The following is a 12,407-nucleotide window of genomic DNA, read 5'->3' on the forward strand; positions in this document are numbered from 1 at the left end:
GGGCGCCGGGAGCGCGCAGGGAGCGCCTCCGCGCAGCGCCCGCGCCGCCGGCAGCGCCGAGCCCCGGGGGACGGCGGGGAGGGAAGCGCCGGGAGCCCAGCGCCGGGGCTCGGCCGGGAGCCCTGCACCTGCCGAGCGGAGCGGAGCGGGGAGCTGGGGGGGGGGGGGCCGGGGCCGACCGGCGGCCCCCCAGCCCTGCACCGGCTCGGTTGCATCAGCTCTCGCCGGGGCGCTGCGCGGCGGGGGCTGCGGGGGCTGCCTCCTCCCCCGGCGGAGCTACCGGAGGCAGCGGGGCCGCCGGCAGCCCCGGCCTTTGCGGGAGGCCGCCCGGGGATCGCGCCCCCCCGCCTTCCCTCCCCTCCGAGGCCGGGCGGGCTGCCCGAGGCGGCGGCGGGGCCGCGGGAAGCCGGGCGCGGCGGGCGCGCAGGCGGCAGCATCCCCGCGGAGCCCGCGTCCCCCCGGCTGCCTTTCAGATAACCTTTAGCCGCCCGGGCCTCCCCGCCTCGGCCGCGGGGCCGGAGCGGGGCTTCCGGAGGCTGAAAGCAGGACGCGGCCGCAGCGGGACCCCGCATCCGAAGCGTCGCCCCCGGGGCTGCAGCCACGCAGGTAACGAGCCGCAGGCACCGGGGCTCTCGGCCGGCCGGGCCGGGAGCATCGCCCCGCGGGCGCGCAGGCGCGGGTGTGAGTGTGCGCGGGTGTGCACATGTGTGTGTGTGTGCACATGTGTGTGTGTGCACATGTGTGTAGTGCACATGTGTGTGTGTGCACATGTGTGTGTGTGCACGTGTGTGTGTGCACATGTGTGTGTGCACATGTGTGTGTGCACATGTGTGTGTGTGCACATGTGTGTGTGTGCATATGTGCGTGCACATGTGTGTAGTGCACATGTGTGCGTGCACCGCTGGGCTGCGCGCAGCGCGAGGCAGGGGGCTTCGCGCCCGCGGCTCGCTGCGGGGGGCGGGTGCTGGGTGCCAGGGGGCCCGCGGGGCGCCGGGGGCTGGTGTCGACACGGGGCACCGCGGGGTGCTGCGAGGCTTCGGGCTCTGCCCGAAGGGGTGTGACGGCGCGAGTGCGGCGGCCGCTGTCCGAATCGGCGTGCCCATCGCGCTGCGGGTGAGTCTGCGTGAGCCCTGCGGGCAGCCGGCCCCGGGGCTGCTGCTGGGCGCGGGGGGGAGCCTGGGCTGCCTGCAGGGCGCGGAGTGCGGGACGTGGGGTGCAGGATGCGGGCCGTGATGCGGGATGCGAGGCCTCTTTCCCCGGGGCAGGTGTTGCGGGATGCTTCCGGGAATCGGTGCAGTCAGGGCATTCTGCCCCCCCCCCCCCCACCCGGGGTCAGGCAGGGATCTAGCCCCCGCGGCTCCTGGGCATCTAGGGCTGAAGCCCCCCGGCCCATCACTGCCACCTCTGCAGCCAGATGGCCCCCCCGGGTCCCCTCCGTCAGGCCTGGCAGGGCTCGGTGGGAGCAGGCATCCTGCTAACAGCATTTGCAGTGTGATGGAGGAGAAGCGCCTTCGCCCTTCCAGGAGGAGAGGCAGGCTGTCGCCGGGGCTGCCCAAGGGAGAAAATGGCCCCGGGCTGGCTGCCTGTACCCCATTGCCTGTCCCCAAATGTGGCCCGACTTCCCCAGCAGCTCCGGGACAAGGGCAGGGAGCTGTGGAGGGGTAGAGGGGGAGAGGGAGAGATGATAGCAGGGACAGATCAGGAGCGCGCGACAGAGGTAAAAATAGATCCACAGAGCAGAGGAGGGGCTAAACGTGAGCGAAAGCCCTGAGCACAGGCAGGCCGGGGGGGGAGCCCCCCTCAGAGGGCCCTGCACACCCAGTGGGGCACTCAGGGACCCCCGCACTGCCCGGACATGGCCCCCAGGGCCGGGGGCTCCACAGGGCTTTTCCCAGCCACGGAGGAGATGCCTGGGGGGGAAATACCTTCCAGCTCCCACATCCGCCGGCCCAAAGCGCGCAGGGCAGATGGACAGGACCGGTAGGGCCGGTGCCGCGGGCAGCAGAGAGCCAAATTGGCAGGATGGAGGCAGGCACGCATCCGCAGGGAGCACCGTCCGGCAGAGCTCCAGTGAGCCCAGGAGCCAACCTCCTCTTGCTTTTCCTTTCCAGTGAGCACGAAGCTGAGCTGGGGACGGAGGTGCTGGCCACAGTGGGGAGAAAGCATGCAGCAGCCCCGGCGCCGGGCAAGGTGAGCGCCCGCCCGGGCGGGATGCGCCCCGTGCCCTGCGGGAGCTGCCGGTGACAGCAAGTGGGAGAGCCGGGAAGTCAGAGCAAAGGAATTTGCAAACACATTCTTCAGCGCCACGAGGATCCCACGGCGGTAAACAGGAATAAAGACTGGGTGGAGGCGGGGGCTGCCCCCCGCGGCACTGCCCACGTTTCTGCCACAGCCCCCCCCCCCCAGGCTGCCTGCCCGGGCATCGCCCGGCACCGCAGGCATCCATTTGCCATTTCTGACTGCAGCCTGTCCGGTGTGGAAGTGCCAGCAGGGGCAAAGGGGGGAGCTGCCGAGTGGCAGGCGATGTCACGTTAACGTCCCGTGAGGCGCCGCGGGGAGCAGACGCTTTGATCGCCTGCCCGAGAGCGTCCTCAAAGGCGGGCGCGGGCAGGATGCGGCCGTGAGCGCCGCTTTCCCCTGCACACCTCCGGCACCCCGGGGTGGCCGGAGAAGAGGGGCGCAGGGCCCGCACGTTCCCCATGTCCCCAGGATGTCCTGTGCCGGCAGCTGCCCCCCTTGCTCCTGCTTCATGGCCAGAACGAGATTGAAAGCGCTGCATGCTGCCGGCATGTTTTAGCCTCATGCAGGCGTCCCTTGGAGACCCCAGAGCAGTGGACAGTAATGTGAAAACCATACTCATGTCGTGTCTGAAAGGGCAACAGGTCATCATTAAAATGGAGGCGATGAAAATCATCCACCCGGAGAAGTTTTCAGAGCTGCAAGCATCGCAGCCGCGCTACGCACCGGCCCCACGCCGTGAGCCGCCCCTCGTGGCCAAGCGCGCGTGGCCCTCCGAGTCCGAGATCATCGTCAACCAGGCGTGCGGGGACATCCCAGCGCTGGATGCCACCCCCGGTCCCCTGCCGCTGCCCCGGACTCCCCCCCTGCCGCGGCGCGAGCGCGGGTACCAGGGGCAGCGGAAGGGCAGCTCGGAGGTGTGCTACCACCGGCAGCCGCCGTCGGACGAGGTGATCGTCAACCAGTACGTGCTGCACCCCTCGACGCCCTGCGAGCCCCTCGAGTGCCCCACCTGCGGCCACATGTACAACTTCACCAACAAGCGGCCCCGCATCCTCTCCTGCCTGCACTCGGTGTGCGAGGAGTGCCTGCAGATCCTCTACGAGTCCTGCCCCAAGTACAAGTTCATCTCCTGCCCCACCTGCAAGCGGGAGACCGTGCTCTTCACCGACTATGGGCTGGCGGCACTGGCTGTCAACACCAGTATCCTCAACAGACTGCCGGCCGAGGCCCTGGCCGCCAACCCCGTGCAGTGGAGCAGCGACACCGACCGCAGCTGCTACCAGACCTTTCGCCAGTACTGCGGGGCCGCCTGCACCTGCCACATCCGAAATCCGCTGTCTTCCTGCACCATCATGTGAGGCCCGCGCCCGCGCCCTGCCCCGGCCCGGCCCCATCAGGGAGAGGACAGAGGACGGTGCTGTGCCCCGCCAGCCCCCGGCGATCCAGCTGTGCGGGGAGGGATTTGCGCTGATCCTTCGTACAGCCGCGGACATGGGCTCGCTCCCACCCTGGGCTCGCCAGCGCTGGCGGTGGGGATGCTGCGCTCTGGGACATGGCGTGGATCTGGTGGCAGCCCCCCACGTGCCAGTGGTGCTCAGGGAGAGGGACATCAGGATCGGGGTCGTGGCACACCCCTGGGCATCTGTGGCAGCCCCGCTGCGACCAGCATCGAGCATCCCAGGGGCTTCTCCCTCCTCTCCCAAGAACGGACGCTCAGTCCCACCGGTGACACCCTACCCATTGCCCCGCAGCTGGTGGTAACGGCACGAGGGGCCCCGCAGAGGCACGGTGCCCAGCACGGGACAGGAGCAGGTGTGAGAACAGGCCCCCATCACCCCCCCCTTCTCTGTAAGTTATTTGCCAAAGCTTTCATCTCAGCGGCCAAGCTGCCGTGCGTCTGAGTTGCCGTAGCCACGCCAAGCCGCCGCACCGGTGCGAGCAGACACGCGGCCCGTTTCCTCCGCAGGCCCCTGAGGAAAGCTCCCGTTTGTCCTCGTTTTGGAGGATTCTTGTTTTTCCCTGTCTGTCCCAGGCCGCTGTGTGTTCACCAAGGCATTGCGCTGTGCCCGTTCTCTGTGGCTCCATCCACCCAAGGCTGCGAGGGACCCTGTGCCCTACGCTGATGCCCCGTGGGGCAGCAGCCTCTTGTGCACGGTCTTGCTTTCTCCAGGGCATCTGGAGGGGGAAGTTTGCTGCCAAAAAAAAAAAAAAGCAAAAAACAAACAAACGAACAAACAAAGTAAAAAAGAAAAAGCCATAATTTGCAGGTGCTCCCATGGGGCTGAGCACTGCAGCACCAGGGCAGGAGGCAGAGCCCCAGCACAGCCCCCAGGACATCGGGGCTGGGGAAGCCGGGGGGGGGGGCATGGAGCTGCCCCCTCCCATCCTGCTCCCAGGCACTTCAGGAACAAGGAGCAGCCCCGGCACCGGCCAGAGCCCAGCATCCACCCAGGCAGAGGGGCCAGGCCTCCATCGCCCACCCTGAGGAGTCGCCGCCGCCAGCGAAGCCCCGACACCACCCTGCTGCCCGGGGCTGGGGGGGCGTGGAGAACGGGGGCCGATACCAATTCTGTTCTGCTCTGCCAATGCCTCCCGCTGCTGGTTGTGACAATGATCATGTTTTATACCCGGCCTTGTTCGACCCTGATCAGTCTCCCCAATAAAGATTATATTGGAACGAAGAGCACGCAAGGGTGTCGGGGGTGTGATGCTGCGGGGGGAGCAGAGCTGCGCACCAGTGGGGTGTGCTCAGGACACTACACTGTCCTCACATGGTTCGTGGGGTGTGTGGTGGTGGTGGGATACCCCAAGGATGGGCTTTCCTGGGGACCAGGGGCTGCCACGTCCCCCTCTGGTTGTGTGGTTGTGTCTCCTCCCTGCCTAGTCCCCAGCCCCACAGCTGGGCACTGTGGGGTGCCCCGTGGCAGGACGCTGCCCCATCCACGCCCTGCGGTCTTGAATAGCCAGGAGATCTGATCCTCCCCAAGAGATGAAGTATACGGGGGTGGATTTGCCAGCGTGGTGGCACCCCCAGGCAAAGGGACACGGGCAGGGATGGGGCAGGGATGGGCTCCCTCTGCCCCTCTCTGGCTGCAGGGCCGGTGTGGGTCCTCCTGCAGCACAGCCCACACAGGGCATCCTGGTGGTACCGGGAGGCACGGGGCAGCCCCACAGGCATGGGGCAGGCACCGCTGCAGGGCCAGGGGCAGGCTGTGGTTTGGACGAGGGAGGATGTTCTACAGGACCCAGATCTGCACAAACCTGGGCAGTGAGATCCGGCTGCACCCTGTGCATGGCAGCGCAGGCAAAGAGCATCTGCAGGGAGCACCCAGTGGTTTCTCCAAGAGGAAACCGGGGTTGCTGCAATGGGAAACCTCCAGCTAGGACAAGCAGCAATTGCCAGGGTCAGGCTCCCCAGGGTGTCAGCAGCTCCTTTCTGCTGGAGCCACAAGCGAGCACAGAGCGACGCGGTGCCAAGCACACCTGAGGACGCCTCCGTGTGTTTACGTGCATGCAGGGGCTTTCTGTGTACACGCAGCCCCAGTGGCCCGGTGCTGGGCCCCAAATTTCCTGTCTCTGAGCCGCTGCTGCCTCTGCACTCTGCACCCTGTGGCGGGCGAGGGGTTCCCCACCAGGCACGCAGCAAACGCAGCACCCGCCCAGTGTCCGTGGCTGTGCAGGAGCACACACGGTGCTCAGGGGGGAATTTCTGCCCATGAAAATGAAACCACTTCACAGTCCATTGGTGCTGAATTACAGCATCAATAATGCAGCCGGTGCCATCCCTGGCCTTGCGCACACCGTGGCCGTGACCCGTCTCCACAGCCCTGCACCTGCATCCTCCAGCGGATGTGGGGTGCGCACGCGGCGCCGGGCGCTTTGTGGGTCGGGTGACGTCTCCTGGCCTCTCGCCCCAAAGGCCACGACACCGCTTGGAGCGGGCCCCAGGGCGGGATCCAAGGCTCCCCGTAGCTGCTGCCTCCTCCCGTGGTCCTGGCGGTGCTCGGGGAGGCTGGGGCGGCCCCAAGCCCTTTCCAGCAGGAGTAGCTCCATCGCCCCAACCAGTTCTGAGATCCTTGGCTCCAGGGAGACTCCTCCAGCTGTTTTCAGTTCCCCAGAGACTGAAGCACAGATCTGGGGACAGTTTTGCTCTCAAAGCAGGGATTTGCTCTTTTTATTACATAAGGACGAAGGGTACAGCATGTCCTCCCATCTCCACGGTACCTCTTGGGCACAGAGTAAATTTAAAGCTGCTAATTTGGTTTTGAGTCACAATTAAGGAAGAAACGGGGCCTTTCAGGAACAAGTGCTGGGTGACAGCCCATTTCTCCAGCCCTATTTATCTCAAACAAGCACACGCTGGAAGAGGGGCCCAGGCACGATGCTGGGAGGACAGGACCAGGGTGCCAGTGCTCAAGCCCCAGCTGCAGGTGAGCTAAAAGTCTCCTGAAGTCACTGCAGCATCCCAAGCCCAGAAACACTCCAGCAGACTCGACGGCCAGGCTGAGCTTTGTGCCTCCGAGGTGAATTTTCAAAGAGCACCGAGTTCCACCAGCTGCTCAACCACAACAGACATCGCTGGGGAGAGGTCCCTGTGCACTGCCCCATCCTGTGTGGGTTGCACAACGCTGGTGGTGACCAGTTCCCCTCTGCACAGAGCTGGGGGAGGATCTGGCCATGGTGTGGCCAAGGGGTGAGGGCTGCACAAGTCCACGGGAGAGCACGACGTGCTCGGTTCCTGCAGGTTGGCAGGGAGAGGGCTGAGCACCACGGCTGGGCCCACCTCGGGGAAGCACATCATGCATGGGAAACTTTAATGTGCAGCCACGCACCCGAAACGGCCGTTCGAGCAGAGAGGAAGCTGCTTGCGACAGCTTCTTTCAGTGCCAGGCTTGCACAATGAAATACAACCCTGAGATGCAAAGCTAACGGGCTGCGGCAAGGAGCCCGCGCGGCCGGGACAGGTCCCAGGGCAGCGCTGGCCCCGCGGGCAGGGAGCGGCTGGGACCTGGCGTTTCCCTGCGGACGAGGCTGGTGAGATCTGCGGGCAGCCCTGGGTGCCAGCGCCACCGTCGAGGTGCACGAGGTGCTCCCGGTGCTTTCGTGCCGTCCCCTCGGATGGCAGCACTCTGGCCTCTCTCGCTCGGGTTGGGGACGGAGGCACGGGGTAGGGCTGGGTGGGGAAGGGACCGTGCTGCTGCCACTTGTGGTGCCAAAGCGATCAGATGCCTCTGGAGCTGGATGGGGACCCCAAAACCCTGGCCCTGCCTGAGAACTGTCAGGCTCCGTGCGTGCCCCCAGCCGTGTGACACTCGAGGACACCCCAGTGCGACCCTTCCCCACGGCCACCTGTGCGCTGCTGGGGAGCTGGGCGAGGGGGAACCGCTGGCCTTCAGAGAGGTGTGTGCAGGGCTGGGGACAGCCACATCGCTGGTCTGAGGACGTGGGGTGCCCCCCTCCCCCCCAGTGCCACCAGCAGGGAGAGGCAGTGAAGCGCTTGGGGTGCAGTGGGGTGTCAGGGCTGGTGAGAGGGCGTGGGGAGGGGGATGGGGGGTGACGGGGTGGGTTTGGGGCACCGTGATGAGGTGGGGGGGGGGGGGGTGAGAGGGGCTGGGGGCTGCAGGGGAGCAACGGGGGCAGGTAAGGAGGTGGAGGATGGCTGCCGGGGTGTGTGCATGGGGAGATGGAGGCATTGGTGCATACCAGGGTACAAGGGCCCCTGTGCATATGAGAGCAGCTCGGGGGGGGGCGGGCTGTGCATGGGGACGGTGCCCCCCACCCCACCGCAGCCTCCCCCAGCTTTCAGCACACCACCCCAGCCCCTGCTCGGCGTGCCTGCGGCGCTGCCTGCCGCTATCTCAGCGCGCTAAATATAACCGAGTCCTTGTGAGCGGACATTGCAGCCGAATTCCTGCGGGCCAGCCCTTCCTGCACGCCGGGGCTGGCCGCCCGCGCTCGCACTGCCTGCGATGCCACCGCCCTGAGGCTGGTCCCACACTGCAGCCCCCCAGGACCCTACCCCTGGGGGATTTAGGGGCTGTTCTCTGGCTTCGAGCCCCCAGACAGCTCGGAGAGAGCAGCATGGATGTGCTGGAGGATGGCATTGAGCATCGTGCTCCAGTGCCGGTCCCCATGGGGACAGCTGTGGCCTGGTTTGCCCAAAAAAGTCCACCCCCCCGACAATGTAATGTAGAGCAGGGATGTGTGCCAGGTGTCCCACATGGTGATGTCCCCCCCCTCCCCGTGTGAGCCCTCCCCTCCCTGCAGGCCCAATGTAGCCAAAAAACGCCCCCAGCCAGGCCAAGCTCACAGTTCTCCTGATGGAGATGCTCCACTTTGTATAAATAATTACTCCTCGGTGTAACGGGGCAGGTGGGGTGGAGGGGGCCCTGCCGGTCTCTGCCTGACCCATTTTGGGGTGCCCCTCTCCTGTTTCTGCCCCCTACACCGTCCTGCAGCCTGAGGCAGTGGCAGCATCGTGACAGTGCCCTCAGCACCTTTGCCAGAGTTGGGGCAATCCAAACAGGCTGGGGGGATGCAGCCCCCTGGGTGGGATCTGGGGGAGTAAAAGAGTGAAAATTTGGGTAGTTTCTGCTGATGTTGCTCATGGTCAAAGGAAGAGTGCTTCGGATGCAAAGCAGCATTCAGTGTCAGTGCAGGGGGCTTTTTCCCAGAGCAAAGCCAATTCCCCGTGGAGGTGGCCTCAGCGGCTGCCCCAGGGGTGCGGGTGTTCCCAAGAAGCTGCCGCCAGCCCCATGTCCCGCCGCATGGCTGGGAGCACGGGTGCAGAGGAGCCGTGCCATGGGCTGGGCATCCCTGCAGGGGGGCCTGGGGAGCAGTGCATTGTGCCCCCAGCAAGGCTGGCTGCCAAGCAAGGAGGAACGTTGCTGCTGAGGTGTTCCCAGTGCAGGCGGGCAGCCGGTGGTCCCAAGAACAGGCTGGTCCCAAGAACAGGCCCCGGTGCCACGGGCTCCCCTGCCTGCCCTTGTGGGCACGGTGCTGTGAGCTGGGGCCCTGTGGGTCCTGCTCGGCACTGCCTGTGCAGAGCCTTCAGGAGCAGAGCAGTGTTTGCTCTCTTATCTCCATGCACGGGGAGGCGAGCAGCTGTGAGAAAGGCACAGGCATGGGCTGGCACCGCTCGGCTGGGGGTGGGAAGCTGTGGGAGCCTGGGCACTGGGCGGGGGGGGGGGCAGGCGTCCTCTTCCAGGGGGCTGGGGACCACTGACAGTCCCCATCCCCTCCTCAAGCCACTGCTTGGCCCTGAGGTGTGATGGATGCAGTGCCTGCCTTGGCGTTCCTCCATGGGGTGATGCATGGCAGGGCTGGCCCCAGGGACACGCTCAGCACCCCCCGCTGTCCTCGTCCCCATCCAGTGCAGCATCATGCTGCCCTGCCAGACACCATACTCAGACGGACACTGCCGTGGTACAAATGCAATTTGTATTTTCAGTCCGTGCTGGGGAAAACCCCATTCCATCTGTCTTGGGAGTGGGCAGCAGATCCCACAGCTCAGTCCTGCTCCACCACCAGAGCCCCTCCGGCTCCCAGCCCCAGGGATGTGCCCCCAGCGCGGGCAGGCAGAACCCTGCTCCTGCCCTATCCATCCCTTTGGGGCCACGGCACGGTGACACGCGGTGCCCCATGGGACATAGGCGATGCTCAGCTCCAGCCTTGCCTCCCTCGGGCACTGCCCCAGCTCCTGCACTGCCTCACCTGCTCAGGGCTCACCAGCAGCGCCAGGGCTCCCCGGCTTCCCAGGCTCAGTCCCAAGCTGGCATCTCTACCCTGCACTGCAGAGCATCCGGGGGCACAAACCCAGCACTATTTATCGAGGATGAGGAAGAGCAGCACCATCAGGACGATGGGGAGGAAGATGAGGAGCAGGCTGAAGAGCTCGGCCACCAGCAGCAGGGCCAGCAGCAGGAGGTAGCAGCAGCGGCAGCGGCGCTCCAGCCGCCCCAGCCCGCGGATGAGGCAGGGCGGGTAGCGCACACAGGGCAGGCACCCGAACATGCGGCTGGTGTGGAAGCGCACCTGGAAGTGATGCTCGAGGGCACCGGTGAGGCCTGGGCGCCGGGGCGGCAGCACAGGGGGCCGGGGAGCTGCTAGGGCGGAGGTGGGGCTGGGCTGGGCGTGCAGCAGCAGCAGCTCCTCCTGCAGCTTGCAGATCTCCCACTCCAGCATGGGGGTCTTCTGGCGGCAGATGGGGCAGCGCACGCGGCCGAACTCAGCGCTGGCAGCTGTGTCCATGATGGCACGCAGACAGGCACGGCACAGCCCGTGGTTGCAGTTGAGCAGGGCTGGTTTGTGCCGCTGGTCGTCGTAGGGCTCCGTGCAGATGGGGCACTCGTCCTCGCCGCCCACCGGCGTGTGGCACGGCTCTGGCACCGTCGTCTCGCTGCTAGATGTCTCCCCATCCTCGGCAGAGAGGCTCAGGATGGAGCTGGAGGCACTTCCCAGGCTGGGAGACCCCTCCGGGGGCACCGGGGTCTCCTCATGGGGCAGGATGGGGATGGTGGCGGTGGGGGGGTCCTGCCCCTCCGTCAGGACTGCACCGTGGGTGGGCGGCTTGTGGCACCCGTTCAGCAGCGGCTCTGTCGTGTCCTCTGCCACTGCCGGGCTCCAGCTGCCCCAGGCCGCAGCGGGTGCCTCTCCGCAGAGCGGGGGCAGCTCCGTGGGGCCCCCCGGCCCCTCAGGCTCGCTCTCGCCCCGCCGCCCAGCCTGGCCCTCCCCGCCGGCTGCCTGCATGGGCCGGGAGCCAGGCCCCAGCTCCTCACCCACCACCAGCTCCATGGGGGCAGCCGTGGGGCAGCCGCCCCCCTCACCCACCACCCACCGAGTCCCCTTGGGGCCGGGTGTGGGACACCGGTGCTGCTCCAGGGCCGGCGGTGCCCTTCAGCTCCACTGCCAGGAGGGTTTAAGGGCGGCAGCAGCAGCGTGGGGTCCCGTCATCCCTCCATCATGGCCTGGGGCCACCTGCCAGGCCGAGGGGTCAGGAGCCCCCGAAGCGCGGTGCACCCCCATCGCCCCCAGGACCAGACCACCCCAAAAGGGGCATCGCCAGGAGCGTCCGGCAACCGCTTCCTCCTCCTCCCCAGTGCCAAGGCAGTACTGACCCACCGCAGTCCGGAGGAAGACAAGGAGCCGGACGATGCGAGGTGCTCCGGCGAGGGCCGCAGCCGTGCGGGGCCGGGGCTGGCCCAGCTCTCACCAGGCTGGTTTGTCAGCTTCTGGAAGCGGCTCAAATGGAGGCAGCCCGGGGCAGGCGGCCATGGCCGCGCCAATCAGCTCCCGTGGGAGCCGGGGAGGAGCTGGGCCCGCGGCCGCCTCTTCCCCTCGCCCCGCACGCTCCGCACCCCGGGAGCCAACATGGAGCGGAGCCCTGGGGCCAAGGCACCCCGCAACCGCAGGGACAAGGGCACGGTGCTGCTCCAGGGCCGCCCGCAGCTCAGCCCCAGCACTGCCCGCCAGCACGGGCCCAGCACTGCCCCAGTACTGCCCCCAGCTGAGGTCCCAGTACAGCCCACCAGTATAGGCCCAGCCTTGCCCCCACTATGGCACACCAGTATAGACCCAGTATAGACCCCCAGCACAGCCCCAGCACTGCCCCAGCACTGCCCACCAGTATGAGCCCAGCACTGCTCCAGCACTGCCCCCACTGATGTCCCAGCAGTCTCCAGCACAGCCCCAGTACAGCACACCAGTATGGGCCCAGCGCTGCCCCAGCACACTGGTGCACACCCCACACCGCTCTCCCTCCATGTGACCGCCCTCGTTTCTGCCCCCTGTGCTGTGTCCCCGCCACCCCTCGCTGCCTGCGGATGGTCTGGGTGGTTTTTGCCACTGGGAGAGCCCAGCTCATCCCTGTCCCCCCGGCTGGTCCCTGCACTGGGACACTTCTCCATGCTGTGTCCCCTACAGCCTGATGGCGATAGTGGCTTGCAGCCACTGGAGGGGTGAGCGCAGCCCAGACAGTGCCCCACACAGGGGGGGATGCTGACATGCAGCAGCTCCCTGCTGGCTCTTTGGGGACGCCCAGCTCTGCCCTGGCAGCTGCTCTCAGCAAGGCAGCACAGGTACCACTGCAGGGTGGGGAGACCCCAGAAACGTCCCGTTTTCTCTCACTGCTGCGGGGCAGAGCGGATCTGCAGCTCGAGCAATGCCCT

At 66.8% G+C, this 12,407-nt stretch overlaps 2 protein-coding genes across 2 annotated transcripts; one reads left to right on the forward strand and one right to left on the reverse strand.

The window, feature by feature from the left end:
• Window positions 1–270: 270 nt before the first annotated feature.
• On the forward strand, window positions 271–4,494 carry RNF208 (ring finger protein 208). The gene is made up of 2 exons (XM_080561868.1): window positions 271–606; window positions 2,112–4,494. Exon 2 carries the CDS (start codon window positions 2,778–2,780, stop codon window positions 3,597–3,599), a length of 822 nt encoding a protein of 273 aa, XP_080417994.1. The 5' UTR covers window positions 271–606; window positions 2,112–2,777; the 3' UTR covers window positions 3,600–4,494.
• Window positions 4,495–9,664: 5,170 nt separating this feature from the next.
• LOC308180437 (ring finger protein-like) lies at window positions 9,665–12,027 on the reverse strand. Its single transcript, XM_080562152.1, has one exon. It carries the CDS (start codon window positions 11,032–11,034, stop codon window positions 10,063–10,065), a length of 972 nt encoding a protein of 323 aa, XP_080418278.1. The 5' UTR covers window positions 11,035–12,027; the 3' UTR covers window positions 9,665–10,062.
• Window positions 12,028–12,407: the final 380 nt, after the last annotated feature.

Source organism: Anser brachyrhynchus (assembly GCF_964034855.1).
Source record: "Anser brachyrhynchus genome assembly, chromosome: 19".
In the NCBI taxonomy this organism is placed as follows: Eukaryota; Metazoa; Chordata; class Aves; order Anseriformes; family Anatidae; genus Anser; species Anser brachyrhynchus.

Excerpts from the sequence above, each read along its gene's own strand:
- RNF208 (XM_080561868.1), top strand. The coding sequence starts at position 2,778 with ATGCTGCCGGCATGTTTTAGCCTCATGCAGGCGTCCCTTGGAGACCCC.
- LOC308180437 (XM_080562152.1), bottom strand. The coding sequence starts at position 11,034 with ATGGAGCTGGTGGTGGGTGAGGAGCTGGGGCCTGGCTCCCGGCCCATG.